Here is a 27,092-nt window from a genome sequence, read left to right on the forward strand (position 1 = left end):
CATCCTTAATGCTTGCAGTTGGAAGCACAGTACACAGCAATATTCAAATGCCCCAGGGCAGAAAGAGGAAAAAGATAACCCTCAGGAGCTGAGTATCGTAAACAAAAGGCTGAGAAGAAAAGGGACCAAGCAAAACAGCAGAGATCCTTCCTGAAATATCTTCTCTTTAATCCGAATAAAGAAGCAATTCACAGCATCCAGATGAAGGAATTATACTTGGAGAGGAGGTTAGCTCACATCTGCATGGAAGCAGTTTGAAACATCAAGATGAAGGTATATTACTTTGAGATGAGGGTAGCTCAAATCCACAAAATAGCAGTTTGGAAACTCATGATGGAAACTTACTTCTAGATGAAGGCAACTCACAGCGTCAGACTGATATGAAAGTGGAGAAAATGTATTCACCTTCAGAGACGCATGCAGAAATTGAAATAAATGAAGTAGAAGGAAGAAAGGATGAGGAAGTTACAAACAAGTTACAGTATGGGGACCCAGATTCATGGCCCAGGTGTGATGACAGTGTGCGGCAAATTCTCGTGGAACGTGGACCCAAACAAGTTCATGAATTTCCTTCCCCTAAGGATGGAAATAAAAGAAAATTCTCTGCTCAGCATTACAAGAGGAAACTCATTAATGAGGAAGAAATTCATCAAAATTAATTACAATATTCAGTGTTGAAGGACTCTGCGTTTTGCTTTTGCCGCAAGTTGTTTAGAAATCAAGCAATCGGTACATTACTTACTGAAAATGGTTCAAAGGACTGGAAAAACATATCTTCAATTCTCTCTTCACATGAAAGAAGTACAGAACATCTGGAATGTTTTCAAAATTGGAAAACTTGAATTACGATTGAAAAAAAGGAAAAACCTAAACAATGAGGGAAGTTTACATGTGATCAAGGAAAAAAAATATTGGCAACAAATATTAGAGCATCTGATTGCTTTAGTGTGAGTTCTCGGTGGGCAAAATTTAGCATTCCATGGCCGTGGTAGAAATGAAAAATTATACACTCCAGGTAATAGAAACTTTTTAAAATTTGTTGAATACCTAGCTTTGTTTGATCCAGTCAAAAAGGAGAATCTATGTAAAATAACTGATCATGAAACACAGGTTCATTACTTAGGAAAAAATATGCAGAATGAATTGATTCAAATCCTAGCAAATTACATTAAAAAGAAAATTGTAGAAGCTGCCCGTTCTGCAAAATACTTTTCAATAATACTGGACTCTATGCCAGATGTGAGTCATGTTGAACAAATTACGATGATCATTCCTTTTGTGGATATGGAAAAGTCTGCAGATGAAGATAATGTTGAAGTGCTCAAAAGGAACATTTTTTGAGTTTCATACCCCTGAAGGAGACAACTTGAGCATTTATGACTGAAGCTATTCTTCAAGAGCTTGAAACAATGTCATTATCTGTTGAAAACTTATGTGGCCATGGCTATGATAACAGGAGTAATATGAAAGGTAAAGCCAATGGTGTGCAAAGGAGAATGATGGAAATCAGCCTTTTTTGTTCCTTGCAGGGCGCATCCTCTGAATTTGGTTGTCAATGATGCTGCTAAATGCTGTTTGGAGGCAAGCAGTTTCTTTGACCTTGTGCAACGTGTTTGTGTTTTTTTCTCAGGCTCAACATGCCGTTGGGAGATTCTGACTCACCATGTGAATTCTCTAACTGTGAAACCACTTAGTCAGACAAGATCGGAAAGTCGCATTGATGCTTTGAAGCCTCTTCGCTATGAATTTGGAAACATTTGTGAAGCCCTAATTGAAATTTCTGATGATCTTACCTTTACTGGATCATCTGGCAATATGGCACATTCAGCGCAGAAGCTCCTGCAAATGGCCTTTCCAAGTTCAAATTTGTTACTTTACTCATTTTGTGGTATACTATCCTTTTTTAGATTAACCTCACTAGTAAGCAGCTTGAGGAAAAGAACTTGAACATACATTCTGCTATTCAAAAACTGCAGCAAACTAAAAATATTCTGGAGGAATTCAGAAGTGATGAAGGGTTCAAAAGAACACTGATAGATTCTCTCAAGCTTCCTGAAGAAATAGATTTTCCAACAGAATTTGAACCAGAGCCAGTTTGCATTTGGGAAAAGAAACAGAAGTTTTCATATGAAGGACAAGACACACCCATTCAGAACCCAAAACCAAGGTTCAAAGTGAATTTTTACTTCACAGTCCTTTGATACTGCTATTCACTCAGTTGATGAAAGATTTCAACAGATGCAGCAAATAGAGTCAGTATTTGGCTTTCTATATGATATCCACAGTTTGCAAAAGAAAACAGCAAAACAGATAAGAGAATTTTGTATAAAACTGGAGTCGGCATTGACTCATGAAAATTCAAAAGACATCGACGCTACAGATTTGTGTAGTGAGCTTCAGGCTTTTTCAAGACGACTTAAGAAACATTCCACTCCTGAAGAAGTACTGAAGTTTGTTTGTGAAAATAAACTTAGATAGTTTTCCAAACATTTTTATAGCTCTAAGCATTCTTTTAACTTTGCCAGTTTCCATAGCTAATGGGGAACATAGCTTCTCAAAGTTAAAATTGATAAAAACATATCTGCGTTCAACAATGGTGCAAGAGAAACTTGTTGGACGTGCCACAATGTCAATAGAGCATGAAATAGCTGGAAAACTAGTTCTAAAAGAACTAGAGACTGAATTTTCAAAACTTAAAGCAAGAAAAGTCATGTTTTAAGAGCACAGCCTGTTTTTTATTCAGAGTGTTTTGTAAATACAGGTTAAAGTTCGATGAAGAGTTTCTTATGTCTTTCTATATGGGATGTGGAGGTAATGGCACTTAAAGCAGGATAGCGTCATCGATAATTTTGGATTTGTAATAATAAAAATTATAATTAACATTTTAATGCATTTTTATTTGAAATATCATCGAGCTGTTGTGTACAAATCTATTCTGAAAATTTTATGTCTCTATTTTATCTGATCTCAGAAATGTTGGTTGGACAGACAGATGGGCAGACAAACCAAATAATTAAGCCTCTGTTAAAAACAAAAAAAAAAAAGCTTAAAAACATTAAAAGGAAAAAAGGGGCAAAATGTTTCCTGTTTACTAAAAACCTCAGCCTAGATCTGCCCTTGGAGTTTGGGGGTAGGGGGCACCAATTGCATGGTTCGCCTAGAATGCCCGTTGCTGGCAGCTAGCCTAGGGCCGCCCCTATCTCAAACACTACATTTTAGAACAAAGATACTTCATTATCATTCCAAGAGACTTATACTTCATACTCAGCCTTAATATAGTCTCCCAAAATTTGCAAAAATATGTCCAATGGTCAAGATTATAAAATGATTAAAAATCTCATTTTCTAGTCAAGGGATCAATGTCTAATCTATTATTGTAGCTGAGGCCTGGCCTGACATGAGTAATTAAGACATGGAGGGAAGCCTCATTTTTTGGAAGATAGAATTAGGGATATAAATGAATCATCAGGTTGAAAACAGAATGTTTGTGCTAAATAAGATAAGTAAATATGTCAGTAGGCTAAAAAGACAGAATGTCTGAGCCAACTAAGAGAAGAGGGAGAACACCCAGGGAACTATTTACTATGAGCTAGATAACTATTTACTATGAGCTAGATAACAAGGGACATAGTAAGTTAGGAATGTAGACATCAGGTAAAGAGGAAGTTGAAGTATGGGCAGTGCATGGACAGCATACGCTGCACAGGGATTGGTTCCTGTGAAGTAACCAATCCAATCCAAAAAGTATGCAATGTATAGTGAATGCAATGAGATATGTAATATATATAAAGGGAGAGGGTTACTGTGTAACTTTGGAGATGTAATGTACCCTGCATTTTCCCAGCATTTGAATCTAATCAGCAGAGCACTGCTGTATAATGAATAAAGATACCCAAGTGATGAAAGCTGGAACTGAGGCCTTGGCTACACTGGCACTTTACAGTGCTGCAACTTTCGCGCTCAAGGGTGTGAAAAACACCCCCCTGAGCGCTGCAAGATACAGCGCTGTAAAGCCTCAGCGTAATCAGTGCCGCAGCGCTCCCAGTGCTGCAAGCTACACCCGTAGAGGATGTGGTTTACGTGCACTCCGACCACACTCACACTTCAAAGCGCTGCCGTGGCAGCGCTTTGAAATTTCAAGTGTAGCCATACCCTGAGTTACTGGGAAGCTGAGTGGAAAGCAGTCTCAGAGGTCATCCCACCATCAGTGGTGCTGTGAATCAACCAGGATCCATTCATCTGGAACAGTTAACATGTAGATTATTATATGTGTAGCTTTTCTGTCCAGGTTCACAACCCAGCAACTTAGCAATGTCATTAGAAGTGTTCAAATTTTAAGATGTTTACAGGGCATTGGAGGGTTGTGTTGAATCCAAAGGAGGTCCCTGTGGACTCCCTACACATGTATTTAGAGGAGAGTGGGACAGACAACAGATAATGCTGGGTAAGAAATGCAAAAAGCACAAGCAAAAAGCAATGTTGTTACAAGGCTTAATATTGAGAACTGGAGTCTGAATCAGCAAATAAAGGACTTAAAGATCATGCTCCACAAATTAGAAAAAGAAAAGAAAGGACTGGAGGAGCTAAAGGTATAAGGTACAAACAATACAATCACCTCCTTCAGTGGAATCTGTTAGGCTATGTCTGCACTACAGCTTATGTTGGAATAAATTATATTGCTCAGGGGGTGATGTAGTTACCGCCACTTACGGGGGCTGGAAGAAAGCTGATAGGAGAAAGCTCTCCTATCAGCTTAGAGCAGCTACATTAGAGAGCTTACAGTGACTCACTAAACTCTCTAGTGTAGCCATACCCCATTCCTGCAAATGGCAGCCAAACAAACAGGTGTCTACCTGCATGGATTGGGGCCTTCATCACTATAAAAGCCCCTACCTCTGTCACGTTCTGTGTAGTATAGTGAGGTCAGCCTACCCTCCCTCCCACTGTACATGTAGCTAGGTCAATGGGAGAATTCTTCCCTCAAGCTAGCTACCAACTCTTGAGAAGGTGGAGTTACTGTAGCAGGGGGGGAAACCCCTTCTGTAGCAAGTGGCTACATTACACTTACTGCAGCACTGCAGCTGTGCTGCTGGAGTGCTTGTAGCACAGACATACCATTACTATAATTCAAAATACAAACTTGCAAACCCTACTACACTTACATCAACTTACTCTGCCATATAATCAACACGTCAGTGATAGTAAGATGGGTCTACAATGGCAAAAGTCCCATCAACTGCAGCAGGACTAGGATTTTATCCAATATGTCCTAATGGCTCAGTATTGTTCGTGCCTTGCAAAATGCTTCGTTCTCTCCTCCCTATCATTACTTGTCATTAAATTGTGTCTGATTTGCACTTGTTTGCTTCTATATTAAATGATCAGATGACGTGTATAGATTTAGAGACTGATTTCTCTTGCTCTCCCTCTTTTCCCTCTCTCAGCTTCTCTGTTTCCAGTTCCCTTTACGCAGGCTGTTTTTCCGCTCCTTCTATGCTGGCCTGAAGTGGATTTTGCTTTGTGCTCTGCCTGAGCTCTCAGCTTTAGCCCATCCCCCTCCTACCTCCAGATGCTCCTCCCCGCTCACTGCTCAGCTCTATGTGTTGGTGTGAATGAATGAGAGAGGGAGGGTGTGAATAAGTGTGACTGTACTGGGCTCAGCGTGATTTACGGCTCTGCTGAAAACTGCTTTCCCTGCAGCTTCAGCACCACCACCAGCAGCAGCAGCAGCAACAAGTCAGGTAAGTGCTGCTCTCTGCACCACAGAGCCTGGAGGCAGAGGGAGAAAGAGAAAAGATGTGCTTGCTGCAATCAGTGCATGTGTTTGTCAGTGCAGGGAGGAATGGGCTTTAGGGGTGTGCCTGAGGGAACTGGACTGAGCTCAGATCCCTCGGAGAACTGAGTCTAGGGAATCCAGGGAGACAGCATCAGGCACCGTACACACTGGAGGAGATGGGTCGCCTGACACACACACACGCACACACACACACACACACACACACACGCAGTAGAGTGAGGTTGGAGCTCTAGCTAATCTTCCCCAGCCCATGCAGAAATAGTGACCTTGTCTTATTTAATCCAATGTACCTTAAACATCTTTGTGCCCTCTGCAAGCACACTGCACAGCCCCCCTCTTTTGCATGTAAGTAGCCTCTCCTTATCTCCTTCTGCTTGAAGTCCTCCCCTTGCATCCTCTGCCACCCTCCTTCAGCTTTTCTGTGTGTAATCTACCCAGCCCCCATTTGTCCCCATCTGCTGAGTTCATGTCACCGCCAGTACCATCACCTAGCTGCATGCACACCTATATGCATATATATGCACAAGTACAATTTTAGATTACAGAAACCTTGTCATTGGCCTTTATCTGTGAGTAAGGAATAATAATGAATGTATGAAAAAGCATAGTAAGCTGTTTAGTTTCTGAGCAAGCTACACTACAGACTAACATCGTACAACAGGCTAGCTTTTCACATATATGTAGTCTGACTGTTAAACAAGTGCTTCAGGGTCAGTTGCTCTCAATATCATGATGTTTCAGCTTAAATGACAGCCTAATGAGGGCTTTGAGGCAGCTAAAAAAAAGTTACAAATTAATTTATTGACTTTATTCTGCTGTGTGATGTGCTGCCATTCAAATGAGATGGTTGAATTTACTTTCCCAGGAACCGGTTTGAAAAAAAAAAATCAGTCTGAAAGTTTATTCTTACTTCTTGGTTTGTATTAGCAAAATATGCACCACTTTCCTCAGTATGCAATAAGAGCATCTTTCTGAACAAACCTGAAAATTAGTTGGTCTTTTCTTTCCTTCCAGGATTCAGAGAGTAATGCAACAGAACACTTTTGAAGAAAGCAGACACCCCTGGCAGGAATCATTTGAAAATGTCAGTATCTGCATGCCATTTCGTTGCCCACGATGTGGTGACCACACTAGATTCAGAAGCCTTTCTTCTCTGAGGGCACATCTGGAGTATAATCATAGGTACGAAGAAAGAAGCCTTCTGACAAAATGCAACCTATTTTCTTCCCTCAAAGATGCAGACTTGCTCTCTTCCTCAGAGACCGTGACTCAAGGAAAACTGGGGAACACCAGCAATGCAATAAAACAAAAACCATCCTACATGCATTTTTGTGACACATCACATGAGAACCCAAAGAACAGAAAATCTCTGGAGGTGGAAGCTGAAAGGCCTGTCTCTTTTGTGGCAAATTACGGGTCAGCTGACTTCACAGATGAGCAGATTTCTAAACCTGGGGTTCCTCCAACAGACTCCAAAGCCTCTTTTGAGGCACACGTACGAGAAAAGTTTAATAGGATGGTAGAAGCTGTAGATAAAACAATAGAGAAGAGAATTGACAAGCTTACCAAAGAGCTGGCCCAAAAAACTGCTGAGCTGTTGGAAGTTCGGGCGGCTTTTGCGCAGCTGTCTCAGAAGAAACAGGAAGTTCAGAGGCGAGAGAGGGACCTGAACAGACAGGTGGATGTTGCAGTTGAGATGATTGCTGTACTGAAGCAACGTCTTACAGAGTCTGAGGAAGAACTTCACAGGAAAGAAGAGTAAGTGGAAGGCAATAGAAGCACAGTGTTGATGGCTTTGCATGTGCTTGGAGAACATGTGCAATATTAGTTTATATATATATAAATCTACTCTATCATGGGTACTATTGTTAACTGAACATGAGGGCATATAGGCGGTGTGTCTGGTGTTCTTTTGCTTCTATATTTTATTTCCAGAGTAGTAACCCCCACCACACTGGCATTATCTATTTGCAGTTGCCACCAAAATCGTACTATGAGTTTCATGTCACAAGAACCCCTAGGTCACCACTACACAGTGCAATTGCAGCTTAGGCAGCACTACACCAAATTTTACTCTCCGTTATGTGAATGTAATTCCCCTGACTTCAGTGGAGTGGCACAGGTGTCACTGAGACTAAACTTTGACTTAATAAATGAATTGATATGCATGCTGCATATCATTTTTTAAAAGTGAGGTTTAATAAGGGCCAGATTGTGGTGCCCTGGTCACTCGGACTAGTAGCTTACTCTAAGCAGTCCTATCAAAGTGTCGCTACTCACAGAAGAAGATAGTCTGTGAGTAAGGGTATCACGATGTGACTCTAGCAGAAGGCCAACGCCTGCCCTGTGTTGTATGGATGCAGCATGAGGAAGTGGTAAAAGGAGTTTCTTCTCCTCTAAGGAGCAGCCAGGTATGGCTGCAAGCATATGCTCAAGAGCGCACTTCTAGAAAAACCTGGGAAGGGGTTTTGGGGGGAGGAGAAGTAAATCTATAAAAACAGAATTTTGTGTATCACTGGAACCACAAGCAGATTCCAGACTCATTTGGCAAGCCTAGTCTATCTAAAAATATCTTCATGATGCACCCATTAAAAATGTAGCAATGTTTGTTACATTATTTATGGATGAACTACTTACAGTATTTAGCATTCTCAGAAACCTTTTCAGACAGTTCACAACAACTTATTTATAGTAAAATGCATGTTCTTTAAAATGTGATGCTTCTAAACTGGTTCATTAGTTACCAAAAAGAACTATGAGGAACACTAGTAGATATGACAGTGATTTTAAACAGACGTAAGTTTCCAAAATAATAGATCTAATCCTGCAGCGCTTTTTCATGTGGGCTGGATCCAGCTCCCACTGAATTCAAAGCTGGTATTGCCAGGGACTTCAGTGTGGCCAGCATTTTGCGTTCTTTCAGTTACATGAGAAGTCTTTCTAATGGCAATCAGAGCAGTGGTCAGACAGGGAAAAAAAATAAGTGGTGGTACTCTCCAAAGCTCTCCCCAGCTATGTGGTCAAAGTGAGATGCATTAGGTAGATTGTGCAAATCTTTGTAATAAGATCACACTTTTCCCTTTTGTGTGAATGCTTCGATCAACAGACACACTTTAAATGACAAGCGACAAATAGTCCCGTGGCACCTTCTAGACTAACAGACATATTGGAGCATAAGCTTTCGTGGGTCGTCAAATGCATGTCGACATTCTGACAAAGTGAGTATTCACCCACGAAAGCTTATGCTCCAATACGTCTGTTAGTCTAGAAGGTGCCACAGGACTCTGTCGCTTTTCACAGATTCAGACTAACATGGCTACCCCTCTGATACTTTAAATGACGACATGGTTAAGCCTCAGACTTAACATCCCACTGGGCTCCACGGGAGCAGTTTACACCTCTCAGAAATATTCTTTTAGGCTGCTGGCAGATTCAGACCTGGTCTACACACAGATGTTGTGCTGGTATAACTATTAAGTTTAGAGGTTTGGTAGTGAATGCAGCCCCCCACACACACATCAAGGTTTTGCACTTGCTTAAAGTGCCATAGGCCGCAAAGCCGTAGGGCACATGGCGTGACCAATTCTTAACAGCGGTCCTGTATTAACTCAGTAGCAGCTGCTGCCGGAGCATCATTCAACTGTGTGGTCACGCTGACATTTGACTCAGACAAGTCTCAGTGAGTGGGATTGCAACCTGGCACATGGGATTGCAACAGCACTGAACTTTAGCCTGGCCGCTCCCTGTCCAGAGAGAGGAGCAGCCAGACAAATGGTATTGTGACCTGTCACACTGGGCATCTGTTCCTCTATGGCACAGTGAATGGGAGTCCACCAAGAACTTGACTCCTGACAGCACCTGCCCATGCTCATGTGAGTAAGAGTGAGGGGAGGCTCTTCAGCCTAGGAAACCTAGGGGCCCTGCAGTGGGTGAGGGGAAAGCAGGAACCAGAACATCCTTGCTGGGGAGGGACAGTAGGGATGCCAATTTTGGTTGAATGTATTCCTGGAGGTTTCATCGCATGACAATCTTTAATTAAAGATTAATCTTTAATTCCTGGAGACTCCAGGAGAATCCTGGAGGGCTAGCAACCCTAAGGGGCAAGGACTGGAATTTGCTCTCCCCCACCCCACCCCCAGATATATTTAAATTGGTGCCACTGCCGTACTGGAATAACCATATCAGTATAAAGCATCCTTGTACTGATATAACTGTGTCTAGATTAGGGGGGCTGGACTGCTTACCTATACCAATATACTTCAAGTGGCACAACTGGTGTGTGTATATGAGCCCTCAGGCAGATACCTGAAGTGCAACACCCCCAGGGACATCACTCAGAGAAGAAAGGCCAGAGATTTCTGTTTCTATTTTGCAAAAGAAAGTTTAATGCTCTAGAACACTAGATACAGTCAACAAAGATAACTCAGGTCACTGAGCCACCTCAATCTGACCCATGACTGAGACCATGCAGATGAGTAAAGGTTGTGGGATTAAGCTGTAAGTGGAGCCCTTGAGCAATTTCAGAGTTAATTGGAAAATGTGGGCAGAAAGGAAATACTCAATGTTTGATGAAGGAGAGCAAGAGTCAGTGTGAATACTGTGAGCTTCAGAATGCCACGGAAACCTACACAAAGGGAATACATTTTAAACTACCAGTTAGATCACTGCAGCTAAGAGCAATTATGAGTTCAAGAGGGCATCTAGAGGCTTGTTTCTGGAAAATAAGGGGATTTATTGGTATGGTGAGAAAAAAAATCAAGCAAAAGGGGTTTGATTTTAATAAACTTAAACAGAGTAAGCATGCAAAGCCAGGGGATATTTGTGCACACCTAAATTTTAGTATGTGAGAAATATTTAAAAGATTAGAGACCTGGGCCTAAGCAGTTCTCTCTGACTTGATCATTGTTATGACTAAGGACAGTAAGTAATTGGGAGGAACTCTCTCTTTACAGAAAAAAAAAAAGTGCTGATTTTAATCCAAAATCTGGAATTTCTACTGGCATTTTCTTTGTTTTGTCTATTTGGTCTTTCTGTGTTCTCTGGCTTTAGTATAAGAGCAAGATATAAGTACACTTAAAGGCCAAACTTTCAGTACTTAGACAAAACTTCCACTGGCTTACCTCTATCACCTACCTTGCATATTGTTAGTTTCTTACTCTCAATGTAGAATCATTATTCTGGAATAAAAGTCACTTTAACTCTGGAAGTGTGTGTCCACATAGGGAGCTATCATGAAACAGCTTATTCCACCAGAGGTATGCTAATCAACTTTCCCATGAAGAGTAGGCCTTGGAGCCAGATTGTGACTTGTTTTTCCACGGCAGTTCACAGAGCTGTTCCCTTATGCCCCTAAGTAGCAAACTGACACAGCTGTGGTCAGTGGCTCTCTGGAGTACATATCCTATTCCTTCTGTGCACCTCTTGGGATGCCCAAAGGGCAAAGGGAAGGAGCAGAGTCATGGTCACATCCACTTGCACAGAGAACAGAAAGGGGATTCAGAATACTGAAGGTCTTCAACTCAAGCCATTTGTGTCAAAATTTCACAGAAACTTGAAGGGGGAGTTGGGCACACATTGAAAGTCAGTGGCAGTTGGGTGCCTACCTTTCCTTGTTACCTTTGAAAAATTTCCTTCAGTTAGTTAATGCTTATCATTGGTGTACATTTAGGGCCACTTAGGATGTGGAAATTATCGAGGCATTGCCTTGCTATCTACAGGAGGGAAAAATTTTGCCCATATCCTCTTAAACCGATTACTTCCCTTTGTTGAGGAAATATTGGCCAAATCTCAGTGCGGTTTTAGACCATCCCATGGGACAACTGGCATGATCTTTGTTGCCTGCCAAATCTAGGAAAAATCTTAGGAACAAAATCAGGACCTGTACGTGGCTTTCATCGATTTGACAAAGGCCTTTGACTGTCAATTGCAAAGCCCTGTGGAAGGTGCTGGCCAGATCTCGCTGCCCTCCAAAATTTATTAAGGTCCTAAGGCCTCTCCATAATCAGATGACTGCCACAGTTCTCTGTAATGGCCTTGAGATGGAACCTTTTGTTATCAAAACTGAGGTTAAGCAAAGACGCGTTGTTGCCCCAGCCCTGTTTTCCATCTACTTAGCAGTCATTCTGGTCCTTGTTAAAGCTCACCAACTCTCCAGTGGAGCTGACATTCAGTATAGAATGGATGGGCAGCTCTTTAATCTTTGACATCTCCGCTCGACGTCTGAAGTCTTCAGGGGGTCCATTACTGATATTCAGTATGCTGATGATTGTCATCCTTGCGCACACTGAGAATGACCTTCAGTCCATACTGGATTTTCATGCACAAGCTTATCAAAGCCTAGGACTCTCACTCAATATTGAGAAGACTAAAGTGCTATATCAACTTGCTTCAGGCCTTACACATGACCCACCAAAAATCCTGCCATTGAGGGTCAGACTTTGGAGACAGTTGAGCACTTTTGCTAGCTCAGTAGCAAACTTTCTCAAAACGCAAAAATTGACAGTGAGATCCAGCACAGGATCCAGTGTGCAAGTGCTTCCTTTGGAAAATCGCTCTGACGCATTTTCATGGACCATGACCTACGGCAGGATACCAAGATCCAGGTCTATAAGACAACTGTTGTTCCTACACTCCTCTATGGATGCGAAACCTAGGTGACCTATCGACAGCACCTCAAGAGTCTGGAGAGGCACCACAAACAATGCCTCTGGAAGATCCTTCATGTCGAGTGGCAAGATCACTGCATTAGCATCAACATCCTTGCTTAAACAAATGTCACCAACATTGAAGCAATGATCCTCATGCACCAACTACACTGGGCTGGACATTACGTGCAGATGCCAGACTTAGCCCCCAAAACTAGTCCTCTACTCTCAGTGCACACAAGCTGGGAAGAGCAAGCTACCAACCGACCCCAATGGCACCATATCTTCAGGAGGCAGTGGCCCACTTCAAGGAGAAGCGCTTTGCCCTCGAAGCTGAAAAGAGAGAGAGGAGGAAGGAAAAAGAAATAAAACTTTCTCCCAGCAGGGTGCTGACCTGCCACAAAATGTCTGTATGTACTGCAGGCAGATTTGCAGTTCCAGGGTCGGACTCCCGAGTCATCTCAGGATCCATATGTAAATCCATGGTAGAGATCATCCTCGAATCGAGGGATCGCCAATCGATCACCAATCAATCATTTAGGGTCATAGAAGAGGTTTTTTTGTGAATGGGTGACACCTTAGGGCCAAATTGAGACCCTCCTGACTCACCCTGGTGAGTCAATGGGAACTACTGATGCAAATAACTACTCACAGTCGGACAGAGACCAACGCAACATATGCTTTTTTAAAGTACACAGTGGAATGTGCTTCTGATTATTTTCAGCAAAGACAAACAGTCTTTGCATTGCCTGTAAGTACAGTAATTAGTAGGGCCAACCAGCCTTAAGGTGATAATACTTACTGGGCTGACGAAATACCATCAAGACAGCAACCTTAATTTCTAACCAGGCCTTAATATTTATGTGGTACTTTACCAACCAAAGAACTAAAAAATAAAGCTTTCTGTATAATAAATTATCTACATTCCATGTCTTAAAACAGTTTGAGGGGGGACGTTTGGACAAAACTGTTAATTAATTAACTGTAATTATTTAGGGTTTTGACTCCAAATCTTAGTAGCTATCTTAGTATTTTCTCCATTTAAAGAGTTTACTGGCGGAGAGGACACTATTGCAATTGACTGTAAATAATACACCATATTCTCAGAATCTGTTGGAAGATTCAATCCAGATGGCTGACAGAATCTATTATCCCTTCCTGTGCGTAGTTTAAGTAATGAGAAATATCTTCACCCTTAGAGTTACACCCAAACCCTACCTCTGTCTCTATAAAAGTGTATAATTACTTACAAATTGAAAATAGTTTAGATACTCAAGATATCTACAAACGTCCACAATCATAACACCAAGAGGGCTCACGGAAACAAGAAACCAAAGCGTTGGTTCAAATAATCTTGCAGGACCAGCGTGAAATCCATAGGCTAAACAAATTCAGAAGAGTGAATCTCACCTATTTCTGTCTATGTTATGTGACTCCTTGCTTACCAGGCCTTATGCTGGTTTGGAGGGACCAGCTTCTGTGAATAAGTCCATAGAGATTCTGAGCTCCACTGAATACAGCCATCACTGCTTGGAACGTATCCAAGCAGGGCTCAGGATTTTATGCTCTATATATTTTAAGGCATTATTTTAAGTGATAGCAGATAAAATGAGGTATTTTTGAAGAAACAAAAGGTAGAAATCCTTAGGCTGAATGACTATGGAAAGAAGAGCCAACAGATTACATTTGGAGGAGGTGAGGAAGGGGTTAATGTTCACAATGATGGGGTCAGGTGGGTTTAATAACCCTAGAGAGTCTGTTTAGAAATATTAGGGGAGTACACAGGGTGTAGCATAGCTAGGATCTAAAGGAGTTCTCTTTTGAAGGTACAGTGCCCCAGCTTTGAGGCAGCCCTTATCAAATGTTTCCCACTTCATCCTGAGTCTGCTGAAGAGGCTAGTTTGTGAAGACTTTGGTCCCAACTGTCTTGCCTTGGTATATTGTGTGTATTCTCCATTCTGTCCCTCTAAACAGAGGGTCCCAAAATGAGGAGGATGCCACTGACTTCTTTAGGAGCAGCATCTGACCATACCATAGTGAGTGTCAGTTTTTCTGTGAAGCAAAGAAGTGAAAAATAGCAAAATGGGGAAATTCAGTGTAAGTAATATTAACAAAATCCAAATTAGCTAGCATAGGCAAGGTGTGAATGGGAACTAAAGAGAGAAAAAATAAAGAGCACATAGCTATAATGTACACACACACACAAAAAATAGACCTGAAACAAGAAGGTCATATATATATGCCTGTGAGTAAGACCATGCAAACTGCCTGGAGTGAAGGAGGCAATTAAGAAGACAGTATAGCTGTGGTGAAGTTAAATAGTTTGTTGAATCAGTCTTCTCTAGTATGGATGATGTGGGAAAAAATCCCCCAGTGAACAACTCCTAGGTAATCAAGGCACAGCAGTGGCAGAGAGAAAGATGTCTCTAAGGAAGAGGGTTGGAACAACTAAAGAAACTTAATAGCAGCAGATCCTCAGGGCTTGATGTTGTTTTTAAAGGAAGTACAAAAACATAATAATTATAAGATAGCAGAACTACTAACAAGTATGTAACGTACCTGAACAGAACAGGAGCAGTGCCTGAGGATCAGAGAATTGCTATTGTGGTGCCTATCTTTAAAAAGAGAGTAAGACCTACCCTGGAAGTTATAGAGGGGGGAGGCTCACTTCTGTAGGTAAAAAATTAGTTGATAGTACAGTCATTAAAGGCACATTAATAAACTGCTTGGATGAATCTACACTAAAAAGCACAGGATTTACCATCCTCAATCAGACCATCTACCTTGGTGTCCTGCCTTTGACAGTGATCTCAGTCTTCCAAAGAAAATCAATCCCTTACATAATATATCTAGTCAAGTATGGATGTGAAGGAAGGGGAAATTACTTTCTGCCCTCTGCAGGTGATCCATTCACACCCTAGAAAAGGAGATTATGTTTCCTTTTAATGATCTTTCCTGGAATAGGTACAAATATCATTAGTATTCAGTAAATTATCCAGCCCATCTTACGGCAACTGCCAATTATTCAACCCTTGACATGCTGTCGCATTGAATCCCACCAGGATATACTTCAGAAAGTAGTAGCTTCTCGTTCTAAATTGGCTGGTTCAGTAGCTGATCCTCCTGCTGTTTCTGGGGGAAGGGAAACCAACTATCTGCTTCTCTCCTCAGCAAAGAGTAATGGATTGTTCCCCACAAAGAAATCCAGGGCAGCTCACCGATACCCTATATATGCTCAAGGTGTGACCCAATCACTTTAGGCCCCCCCATACCCTTTCCCTTCCAAGAGCTCGAGTTGTAAGGCACCTATCCTTACCCCTGGGCTCAGGAAGAAACCTGGTCAATTTAAATACCTGCCCTTTTCCTCGGGGCCTGGGGATTTACGGGACCTTTTCCCAGTGAGAGAGCATTACACAACTGTGCTCTAAACATCTATTCATTAGCAACACACAGACTACACATACCAAGCAAATCTCTTATGCTCACCACTCCCAATATACAGACAAAATTCACCTGATGGCTAGTCAGGATCCTTTCATCCGGGGTTCCGGTGATGCCTCTGCACATCATGGTCATGCAGAGGGGTCAGAGTTCTAGCAGCTTGATGTTAAATCCAATCCAGAGATGGTTCCCAAAGAGCTTTTTTGTTGTTTTGGTTACATTATATAGGTAAAACTAGCTACCTCCTTTAGCTTTACTAAACTATCACATTATTCAGTACCCCTAGGTAACCAAATTTAACCAATCACACACTGGCATCTATGTTTTCTCCTCCCTGCTCAACTCTTTTTGTATTTTTTCTCTCATGCCAAATTGTAACTTATGACCTTCTTTGTCTGTGCAGATGGTCAGCATAAATTCACTGGTCAGAGCTTATCGTATCTATTTTACCAATTCTTTCTGTTTTCTCCCTAAACTTCCCAGCACCTGAGTATCTCTACTTTACAACCCTTGGTGTTATAACTCTTTTTAGGGGCATTCCTGAGGTGGGGGCACCTTAGCAGCAGTGGAGCATTTTCCCCCCTTAATGTTAATGGTGAAATCCCGGAGTTTCACCCAAGGTTGGTTTAGTATGGGGTGAGTTAAATCTCAGGCTTACAGTATAATAAACTGCAAGTTTCCATGTCTGAGTTTCCTGTCCCCTACTAAACAGTAGGGCATGTATGAAATGACAAGGTACTTTGTTAATGCAAATTCATTATTATTTTCGTAAAGTTTGTTGCAAAACATTGCATCCTGTAATCTATGCAATAACATATGGGCAGACATTCATTAGATCATTTCTGGGAAGACAGATTTTTTTTTTTTGTAAACAAAGTAAAACATTTTGTCTGACACACCTGGACAGCAAATCAAAAGCCCCTGTATAAGTGTAAGATTCCAAGGGGCTCTAGTTGCTCTTGCATTGGTATAAATCCAGAGTAAATTCATGGAAGTCAAAGGAGTTACAATAATGTAAGTGAGTTAGTGAGAGGAGAGTCAAGCACTAAAATTCATCTTGGTTTTAGTGTTAGCATTTGTCTAAACTCTGATCTGTCTCTTTTACCTGTCTGTAGAAAACCTCATGTTATCCTGGAGCAAGCTGATAGTGACAGAAACTACATACAGCCATAAAGCTGGTATTACCTAGTAGACAGTTTAAGAAATAAGGTTCCTATTATCTCATTCTTGCTTGTAACTAGCAAAATCTGGACTATGTGTAAGTAAATACCCTAAAAGGAGCTGGGATGAAAGACAAAGCCTTTGTGTGTGCCTTTAAACAACCATTCTTGGAGCACCTTCCACTTCTGCTAGATTAGAGAGGTTTTTTAGTGCATTCCGGTATTGTTTACAGCAAAATCCAGAGGTAAATCAAATTCTGCATGTAAAGATTCCATAGTCGTTTGCTTGTGCCTGAAACTGCTCATAAGACAGATTCAGTTCATGGTTTGTTGGGCAGAAAAACTGTAAGGACACTATTATTATCCACATACAACTGTGTATTAAAACAGTTTTTTAGATAAATTTAGATGAAAGGTGAAGAGAAACTTCTGAGCGCTGATGAAGAAACAGGGCTTTAGAAGGTCATCACCACTATAATGTTTTTCTTTTTTGTCACTGTTTATAGTGCTCATCTCAGACTACATTTTTCCCTGGCCAGTTTTGTCCTTTTTTAATTTACTAAACACTGATTTCTCTCCTCCCTCGCCTCCATATTCTGTGTTTTGAATGAAACTAAAACATGGTTGTATTTGCATACCAGTAACCTCAGTTTATCTAGCACTTCGTGATCAGGAGTAAATCTGACATGATCAGAATTGCACTTAACCAGCTCACTCTTCACCGTGCCCCTTTCCTTACCATGGCAGCGTAGAGGGATTATGCCTCGGGCTGTTTTACTTAGCCTTGCTCACACTTTGTCTGGAGCACAACAGTCTTTTTCTGCCCTATTGTACCCTTTTTAATGATAAAGCCAAAATACAATTTAAGGAGCCTGCCAACAGTGGCTCTGTTGATTAATGAAGAGCTGATGTTTTAAAATAAAGCTATTTAGGAATCATAAAATAGTTTCTTTAATTTAATTTACAGGATAGGATGAGAAGTTTTAGGTTTCTTTTCATTTCTAGTCATATTTCAGGGTTAAGTGTCAAACTAGTGTGTATGTAAACAGGGAAAAGGGCACCACGCTTGCAATTAAATATTAGGGAAGTGTCAATTTTGGAATGTATTAAATGTTGCTTTCACAAAATATCTCCAGCCAACACAGTGGACGATGAATGTTAAGGGAGATCCTCATCTACCATGCGTTGGCCTTTCATATTGCTCAGTATGAGTGCAAGTTTCTTCCCTGGATGCAATAAACATATGAGTGATTTTAATGCTGTTGGCAAGGAGCTTACGGGATGAATTTGTCAAGAGCTTCTGAGGTGGAATTTCCATTTAAGGAAAGAAGTTGTCTGAATCACATTTTACTAAATCTATCACATATTTGCATGTTTTTATTTTAAGGCACAGCTCTGAGCAGGGGATATTCTGTGCACCATCCTGGCCCAGAAGAAGCTCCAGGAGGCCACTGTGTTTTAGTAAGTTTCTGGGAAGCACAGCAGCTGTGCCACCCCGTAAGCAGTGCACAGGGGTATGTGGCATAGCAGGGCAACCTTCCTACCCTTTGTGGGATGGCCTGCACCTCCAGGACTGCTAGCAGGAAAACAAGGAATTTCTTGGAGAAGTTTTCCTAATCCTATAGATTTTCCAAATCTGTCTATTTTTCTTATTTCCTGTCATTTATATAACCAGAAAAAAAGAGACATATGGCAATGAACACAAAGGCATTGATAGGAGATTTCTAGAATACACGTGAGAATCCCCTTTCCACTGCTGTTTCTTAGCAACAATTACAACAACTACAAAGCCAAGACTCTTTCCAATACTTTGATGTTGCTATATTTCAAACACTTTTGTCTTACAGAGAGGTTGTTACTTTTAACCACTTCCTGGAAGAGGCAGCTGAGAAAGAGGTCCGTGGGAAAGCCAAGCTCCAACACTTCATTGAGAATCTATTGCAGAGGGTTGATCTGGCAGAACGACAACTAGAATATTATCAAAATCAGCAGCTAATGTACAATTACAGCGATCTCAATGAACACATGGTAAGCACACAAAACTGTCATCTAACGTGGGTGTTCTCAAACCGTGGGTCGGGACCCCAAAGTAGGTCATGATCCTGTTTAATGGGGTCACCAGGGCTGGTGTTAGACTTGTGGGACCCGGGGCAAAACCTCAAGCCTCACCGCTTGGGGCCGAAGCCAAACCAGGCTTCGACCCTGGGCTGCGGGGCTCCGGCTTCGGCTTCAGCCCTAGCCCTGAGCAGCAGTGGGGCTCATGTTGCAACCCCAGGCAGGGGGCTGAAGCCAGGGCTGGCTCCAGGCCCCAGCACGCCAAGTGCGTGCTTGGAGCGGCATGCTGCAGGGGGCGCTCTGCCGGTTGCTGGGAGGGCGGCAGGTGGCTCCGGTGGACCTCCCGCAGGCATCCCTGCGGAGGGTCCGCTGGTCCTGCGGCTCCGGTGGAGCATCCACAGGCACGCCTGCGGGAGGTCCGCCGGAGCCGCGGGACCAGCGGACCCTCCGCAGCCACGTCTGTGGGAGATCCACCGGAGCCGCGGGACCGGCGAGCAGCAGAGCGCCCCCCGCAGTGTGCCACCGTGCTTGGGGCGGCAAAATGGCTAGAGCTGGCCCTGGCTGAAGCCCTGGGCTTGGGCTTTGCACCCCCCCTGCCCTGCATGGGGTAGTGAGGCTTGAACTTTGCACACACACACACACACACACCCCACACACCCAGGTGACAGTGCTCATATGGGTTGAGGCTTCAGTCCCGCCTCCTGGGGTCATGTAGTAATTTTTGTTGTCAGAAGGGGGTCATGGTGCAATGAAGTTTGAGAACCACTGATCTAATGAATTATACTGTAGTTCATTGCTCCAGGGAAAGTACCTGAATTTCAGTGTGAATAGACTCAACAAGACTGAATCATTTAGAAACCAATCAGATCTGTACTTGTAAAATGTCTGTATTTCTGTGAACTTGTTTTATTTATGTTGTTAAGCTGTTGCTCTACATGGGCAACAAACTGCATATGCTGCGTGGTAACTAATAATAGGTGCAGGTCAAGCACTTGTGTATGTTCTAGAAACCTGAGAAGTTCTGAGTCGCATCTGAATTTTATTTGAAGCTTTAAAATTCCATTTTAATTGTAATGGTAACAAATTTAAACACAAACCTAAAGTAATGATTTAGATGTGATAATTAAGAGAGGCAGAAGGAAGAGTGTGTTTTGTTTTGTAAATTCGCAACTACCACAAATGACAGCTAAATAGCTACTGCTGGAAACAAAGGCATTACACACCACTCTAAACATTACTAGTAATGGACAAGCAAAGCTTCAGGTCCATCATTCCTTGATCTCTAGCCGGGAGTGATTACAAAGGTATCATTAATGATGTGGATACCAGCCACATTTAAATTAATGGGAATTAGGCAATGCCCTTTGAGGATCTGGGCCACAGTCCTTGGGCATTAGCAAAGAAATGTAGTACAGGTTACTGAACAGTCAATAGATGGTAACCCCTACCAACATGGGTTGTATACAAAGCTTTAACCTAGCAATAGAGTTGAACGAGTAGCTGATATTTTGGTTCAGGAACTGAACCAAAAAAAAATCTCCCCCTCCCAAAAAAATTCAGTTAATTTAAAACCAAAACACCTGATTTTTTCAGTTTTTCTTGCCAAAATGAAAAAAATAAGTATTTTTGATCCAAAATTATTATGAAACATAACTGGAAAAAATGTTGTGTTTTTGGGCGTCACCCCTTTTGTTTAAAATACAGTTCAATTTTTAAATAAAACATTGTTTCAAAATGTTTCATTCAAAAATGGTCCAAATTAAACCTTATGACTTAAAAAAAAATTTCAAATTTTTTGGATGACACTATGGGCCAATGCATTTTGGGGCAAATTTATTATTTGCCGAAAAATGTCACTTATCTCTATCTAGCAGTGAAAAACTCACCTATGATTTTGGCTGATGTATCCATAAATGTAGCTGCACTGTACATATTTATGCAGAGAATTTAGAATTTCACTTTTTTTTTTTTTAAAGATTTCAATGCCATCCAGTGGTGTGGCTGGGGGGAGCAACACATACAGAAGCTCAGTTCATCCCAACCCCATTCCTTCCCTACCACTCAGCCAAACTGCATTTTCTTTTCAGTAAATGATGGCAATCTTAGAGAGGAAAAGGATAGCAGTAGCCAAAAATGGGAAGGAGAAAGTGAGGAATAATTAAATGTCCATCTGCCCTTTTGCTGAAGGGTCTTGCCTTTGGGACAAATAGCCAATATAATTTTTTCCATTAATAACCACGACTATTACTTTGAGTGATTAATTTCCCTCTAATATATTACATTTGTGTGGCAAGCTTCATCTACAAGAATTCCAAAAGCCTTTCAACACTTAAATGGATACAGAGGACAAACTGTACCTAGAATAGACTTCATCCATCATGGAAATGCAGCCACGTTAATTGAAAAAAGCAACTACTGTTTGACTGCACACAGTGCTTAAAGGCAGTTTAAGGGCAGAAAGCAAAGGTCACCTCAATTTGAAATAGAAGGATCTTTTGGTAGGTACTGAAATAACATAAGATTAGAAATTTGGTATAGAAACCAAGCTGATATCTCAGAAAGTGCTGAGAGATCTTTAGAGAGGACTATGGGTAAGAACCTTTGTTTTAAATTGCACCTGAAAGAGTACTTCCAATAGCTCAGTGCCTTTTAATAGCATACTGATCCGTTGTCTCATGGAGGGACCACTGCCTTCTGAATCAGCTGCACTACCAAACGCTGACCAGCCTGACCTTCCTGAGTTCACCAAGTTACCACAGAAACCAACGTGGTGTGACTACAGGCACGTTCATCCCAATAGGCTCAAAAGACAATGGAAATCAGATCAAAACTCCAACAGAAAAGTGTAAAAAATACAGGGGTAGGAGGAAGGATTTACTGGACCAATAATTATTTTTAAATGCTAAATTTGGGAGACAAATTTATTTCAGGATCAAACTTTCAGCTGTGGACATTACTTTTTGCGAGTGTTTTAGACAATTAGAAATCTAAACACCCACTACAGATGTGCTAATAGCTGTACAGGAAACACAAAATTTATTGTGCAAGTTTACAGGTTGTGTCAACAGTAAATGCCTTCAAAGTCATTTGTCCTCTTGATTCTAAGAGCATTATTTTCTTTTTGAAATGTGTTATCCAAAAGTTGTTACTATCTGATGGCTTTTAGCCATAGCTGGTATCCTATGTGAAATGATTATTTGGTGTCTTAGTCCCCTTCGCAGTGAACAACAGTGATTAGTGACAGGTTTCAGAGTGGTAGCCATGATAGTCTGTATCACTAAAAACAATGAGGAGTCCTTGTGGCACGTTAGAGACTAACAAATTTATTTGGGCATAAGTTTTCATGGGATGTAACCCACTTCATCAGATGCATGGATTGGAAAATACAGTAGGCAGGTATAAATATACAGCACATGAAAAGATAGGAGTTGCCTTACCAAGTGGGGGGGTTCAGTGCTAACGAGGCCAATTCAATTAGGGTGGATGTGGCCTTTCTCAACAGTTGACAAGAAAGGTTGAATATCAACAGTGGGAAAATTGTTTTTTGTAACCCAGCCACTCCCAGTCTTTATTCAGGCCTAATTTGATGGTGTCAAGTTTGCAAATTAATTCCAGTTCTGCAGTTTCTTGTTGAAGAATGGTGATTTAAGTCTGTTATGGATTGTCCATTGAAGTGCTCTCCTACTGGTTTTTGAATGTTACAATTCTTGATGTCTGATTTGTGTCCATTTATTCTTTTGCGTAGAGACTGTCCAGGTTGGCCAATGTACATGGCAGAGGGACATTGCTGGCACATGATGGCATATGTCACTTTGGTAGATGCGCAGGTGAACGAACCCCTGATGGTGTTGCTGATGTGGTTGGGTCCTATGATGGTGTCCGTTGAATAGATATGCAGATAGAGTTGGCAATGGGATTAGTTGCAGGGTTTGGTTCCTGGTTTGGTGTTTCTGTTGTCTGGTGCGTAGTTGCTGGTGAGTATTTGCTTCAGGTTGGGGGACTGTCTGTAAGTGAGGACTAGCCTGTCTCCCAAGGTCTGTGAGAGTGAAGAATCATCCTTCAGGATAGGTTGTAGATCCTTGACGATACGCTGGAGAGGTTTCAGTTGGGGGCTGTAGGTGACAGCTAGTGGCTTGCTGTTACTTTCTTTGTTGGGCCTGTAGTAGGTGACTTCTGGGTACCCTTTGGCTCTGTCAATCTGTTTCTTCACTTCTCCAGGTGGGTTGTGTAGGTTTAAGAATGCCTGATAGAGATCCTGTAGGTATTTGTCTCTGTCTGAGGGATTGGAGCAAATGTGCTTGTATCTGAAGGCTTGGCTGTAGACAATGGATCATGTGATGTGTTCTGGATGAAAGCTGGAGGCATGTAGGTAGGTATAGTGGTCAGTAGGTTTTCTGTAGAGAGTGGTGTTTATGTGACCATTGCTTATATGTACTGCAGTGTCCAGGAAATGGATCTCTTGTGTGGACTGGTCTCTACCTAGTGTGGACTGGGTCACTACAAAAAATAATTTTCCCACTGTTGATACTCACACCTTCTTGTCAACTGCTGGGAATGGGCCACATCCATCCTAATTGAATTGGCCTCGTTAGCACTGACCCCCCTCCCCCACAAACACACTTGGTAAGGCAATTCCCATCTTTCATGTGCTGTATATGTATACCTGCTTACTGTATTTTCCACTCCATGCATCTCATGAAGTGGGTTATATCCCACGAAAGCTTATGCCCAAATAAATTTGTTAGCCTCTAAGGTGCCACAAGGACTCCTCATTGTTTTTAGTGATTAGTGAGCAACACAAATACCACCCCAACCTTTGGCACTAATTGGCTCCCCATTAGCAATTTCAGTAGCAAGATCAAAGAATGAATGAACGTGGAAATGGAACTCTGCAGGACATAAATGAGATTCAAGCACACTGGTTGGATAGTAGCAGGGAGACATGGCCTGTCATTGCTGTCTATTGTTAAAGATCTCCAGAGCTGTCTATCTGGCACCTTTCAGAAGCACTAAAATTCACATTAATATTTGGAAAGGAAAGTGTTTAATTTGGGGCTGCAGGCAGGCAATGTTGGTAGATATTGGGAGTTGTAACAGTGTATTGTACTTGATTTTAGTCATGGACAGATCATTGATTGGAAGGGGATGAGAGATCACAGTAGACCTCCTGTGAATTGAGGAATTGCAAAATGGACAAAACGTGATCCGGGAAGCTGGTGCAATGCCACCCAGATGCATAAAACCATTCCCCAGCAGAGAATGTTTTCCCCTCCAGTTTTCTTTAGGCCCCATTCCTATACAGTGCTCAAACTTCAGAGCATTGTGCTGCAGGTAGGTTTGAAGGTAAGGGAGAGGAAAGCAAAAATTGTGGATCTTTGTTATTCTTCGCTAATATTATTTAACTCGGGTTTTGCCACAAAACTCTTGCAATGCAGAAGTTGTGATTTTGGCATGGCTCTTTGGCCTGCTATTTGGGGTATAAAGTAAGTCAGTATTTGAAGACACTGGTCAGGAAGACTTATTGCTTGAGTCAAATGTGTCAATCCTCATCTTGCCATATGGGCTGATGATGCAGTCCTTATTCAGGCAAAACTCCCTTTAACAGTCTTGTCTGAGTAAGGAGTGTAAGAATGGCTCAGACTATGTATGATTATCCCTTGCAGAAAAACATAACAATTCTGAGACTGGAAACCCCCATTAACGGACAAATCTGGTTCACTGTTAGATTTCACTGAAAGTCATTACCACTGCACAGGGCCAGATCCTTGCCCCACTAAAGTTACTGGTGCCACTCTGGTGACAAAATACAGCCTTAAAGTGGACTTAACCATCTACCTGGAGTTTTTCCTGATGTAGGTAAGTTCCGGGTGGATCTAGCTCTGTCTACCCCAGTTCCACACCACCTGTCCTGGCCCTTAGTGTCTGGAGTGTCACTGTGATCTAGATAGACTCTGCTATAGAATGGACTCCTTGGGGAGTTCCAGTCCAGCAGTTTGGAGAATGCTGGAGGCAGCTCTTACTGTGCCAGAAGTTGACAGGCATTAGTGGGTCCTGAGATTGGGGGTGGGGAGAGGAAAAGGGGTATAAAGCCATTGTTGTGCCCCTGCCCCCTCCAATGAATGCTGCTCTTCGCATAGCTGAGAATGTAGCTTAGAGATTTTTAGTTGTTCTTGTAGAATAAATATATTTTGGCAAAATTAAAGGTTGTGATGGAAAATTGATTTAATCCAGTTTAATGGGGAACAATGGCTTATTAATTATCTTGAGCACAATAATTACTTCTCATTGTATCTAGACTGTATAATCAAACGTGAAGTACCTACAGTCAGCCCTTGCTGTTCATCTTTAGCAATTTACTTTGATTATAGTTACAATAAAAAAAATTGTAACTACCTGCTGGTAAATGAACTAACAACGCCTGCATAATTACAAGATTTAAGATTATTTATTAAGTTGGAAGAGCTGTTAGTAGGAAAAGAAACAAATAATTTTTTGTTTAAATGTTCCTAGTAGTGAAAGAAGGGACAGCTGGAAATAGGATTCTGCATACTGAATATACAGAATTGTTTCTGTAACTAGAATAGTTTAAAAATATTCTACTATTGCACTTCAGTCATTTTAAATTTGGCTTCAAATTTTAATTGAATTAAAAATATGAGCAACTGGACTAAAATAAAGAGCTGGAAGATAATTTCATAGCCTTTGATTGCATGGCCCCAAAATGAAAGAATAACAGTGGCTTAACTAAAGAGATAAGGGTGAGGTAAGATCTTTTATCGAACCAACTTCTGTTGGTGAGAGAGAAGCTTTCAAGCCACACAGAGCTCTGCTTCAGGTTTGCAAATTACACCTATAGTTGGAGTGAACACATAGCTAAAAGTGACCAGATGACCCAAAATATGGACTTTGCATTTATTTGTTTCCAAGCAAACTGTTGCTAAGCTATGACAAACGTCCAATGACTACTACTTTTCTTCCACTACAAATACTGGGCTACATGCTAACAATATGTAGAATTTAGTGCATAGGGGTTAGGAAGCACTGCAAGTTTCCACCTGTTGAATTTCCTAACTTTGAGGAGGACAAAATAAATCTCTCTTCTTTCCCCTCAACCCCTAGAGCAGGCAATGAGTTCTACCTCTTAACATACTGATGTCCTGAAATCTGTGTAGATCTAGGGATGCCCCTGAGTGACGTTAAAGTTAAACACGTGTAGATCTTTGCAGGATCAGGGCCTTAGATACATGTTGGTTTTTTGTAAATATAAAGTGATTTAAATGACCGAAGACAACTGTGCATAGATGGCATGTGAGTTTTTCATTTGGGGAGGCTACACCCAGCAGTGCCAAAAGCTCCCTAGAAGTGGGGGGGCCACAGGCGCCCAGACAGTGCCCCCTGCTTCCCCGCTCTGGCCCTCTCCTTGAGGCCTCACCCCTGCTAGTCGCTCCTCTAAGCTCCCCACCACCACCATCAATTGTCCTTAAGGCACAAAAAAAAATGGGAAGGCTTTTGTATGTCATTTCATTTTGCTATTATCTTCATTTATCTATATGCCCTCTCCTTTTCTCCCTGCCTTAAAGGTGAATGACAGACTGGAGGGGGTGGAAAGGAGCGAGCAGCAGGCAGGGCCTCAGGAGACAAGAAGGAGCCGGGGCGGGAAGGGGTGGAGGCGCACGAAACGGTGGTGCACCCCCCCGCCACTTCTAGGGAGAGTCCGGTTCTCCTGCTCCCAAGGCACAAAGGCGGAAGGCAGGCACGCCTACAAAGGGAGGTGACTCACCTCCATCATTTGCCCCCTACATGGCCAGTCTTTTTTATTTTAGGGAGGCTTAGCCTCCCCAAGCCTCTTATACGCGCCACTCATGCCACTGTGATATTTGCTCATATAAACATTTTTCTGTTTTTTCCAGTTTACAGACCTCTCATCAAATAAGAAACCCAGATGCCTGTATGTATTTCATTTCATTCTTCTATCATTTAAACATGCTTGCATTT

The 27,092-nt window shown here is 41.8% G+C and overlaps 1 protein-coding gene across 1 annotated transcript in view; it reads left to right on the forward strand.

The window, feature by feature from the left end:
- The first annotated feature begins 5,595 nt into the window (after positions 1-5,595).
- ZNF365 (zinc finger protein 365) overlaps positions 5,596-27,092 on the forward strand; it is a 29,878-nt gene continuing 8,381 nt past the window's right edge. The window contains exons 1-4 of the mRNA XM_050958329.1: positions 5,596-5,741; positions 6,812-7,555; positions 18,890-19,070; positions 27,008-27,045. Coding sequence (XP_050814286.1) covers positions 6,825-7,555; positions 18,890-19,070; positions 27,008-27,045 — 950 coding nt within the window. The 5' untranslated portion in view covers positions 5,596-5,741; positions 6,812-6,824. The remainder of the gene's footprint in view (positions 5,742-6,811; positions 7,556-18,889; positions 19,071-27,007; positions 27,046-27,092) is intronic.

This window comes from Gopherus flavomarginatus, chromosome 6 (assembly GCF_025201925.1).
Source record: "Gopherus flavomarginatus isolate rGopFla2 chromosome 6, rGopFla2.mat.asm, whole genome shotgun sequence".
Classification (NCBI taxonomy): Eukaryota; Metazoa; Chordata; order Testudines; family Testudinidae; genus Gopherus; species Gopherus flavomarginatus.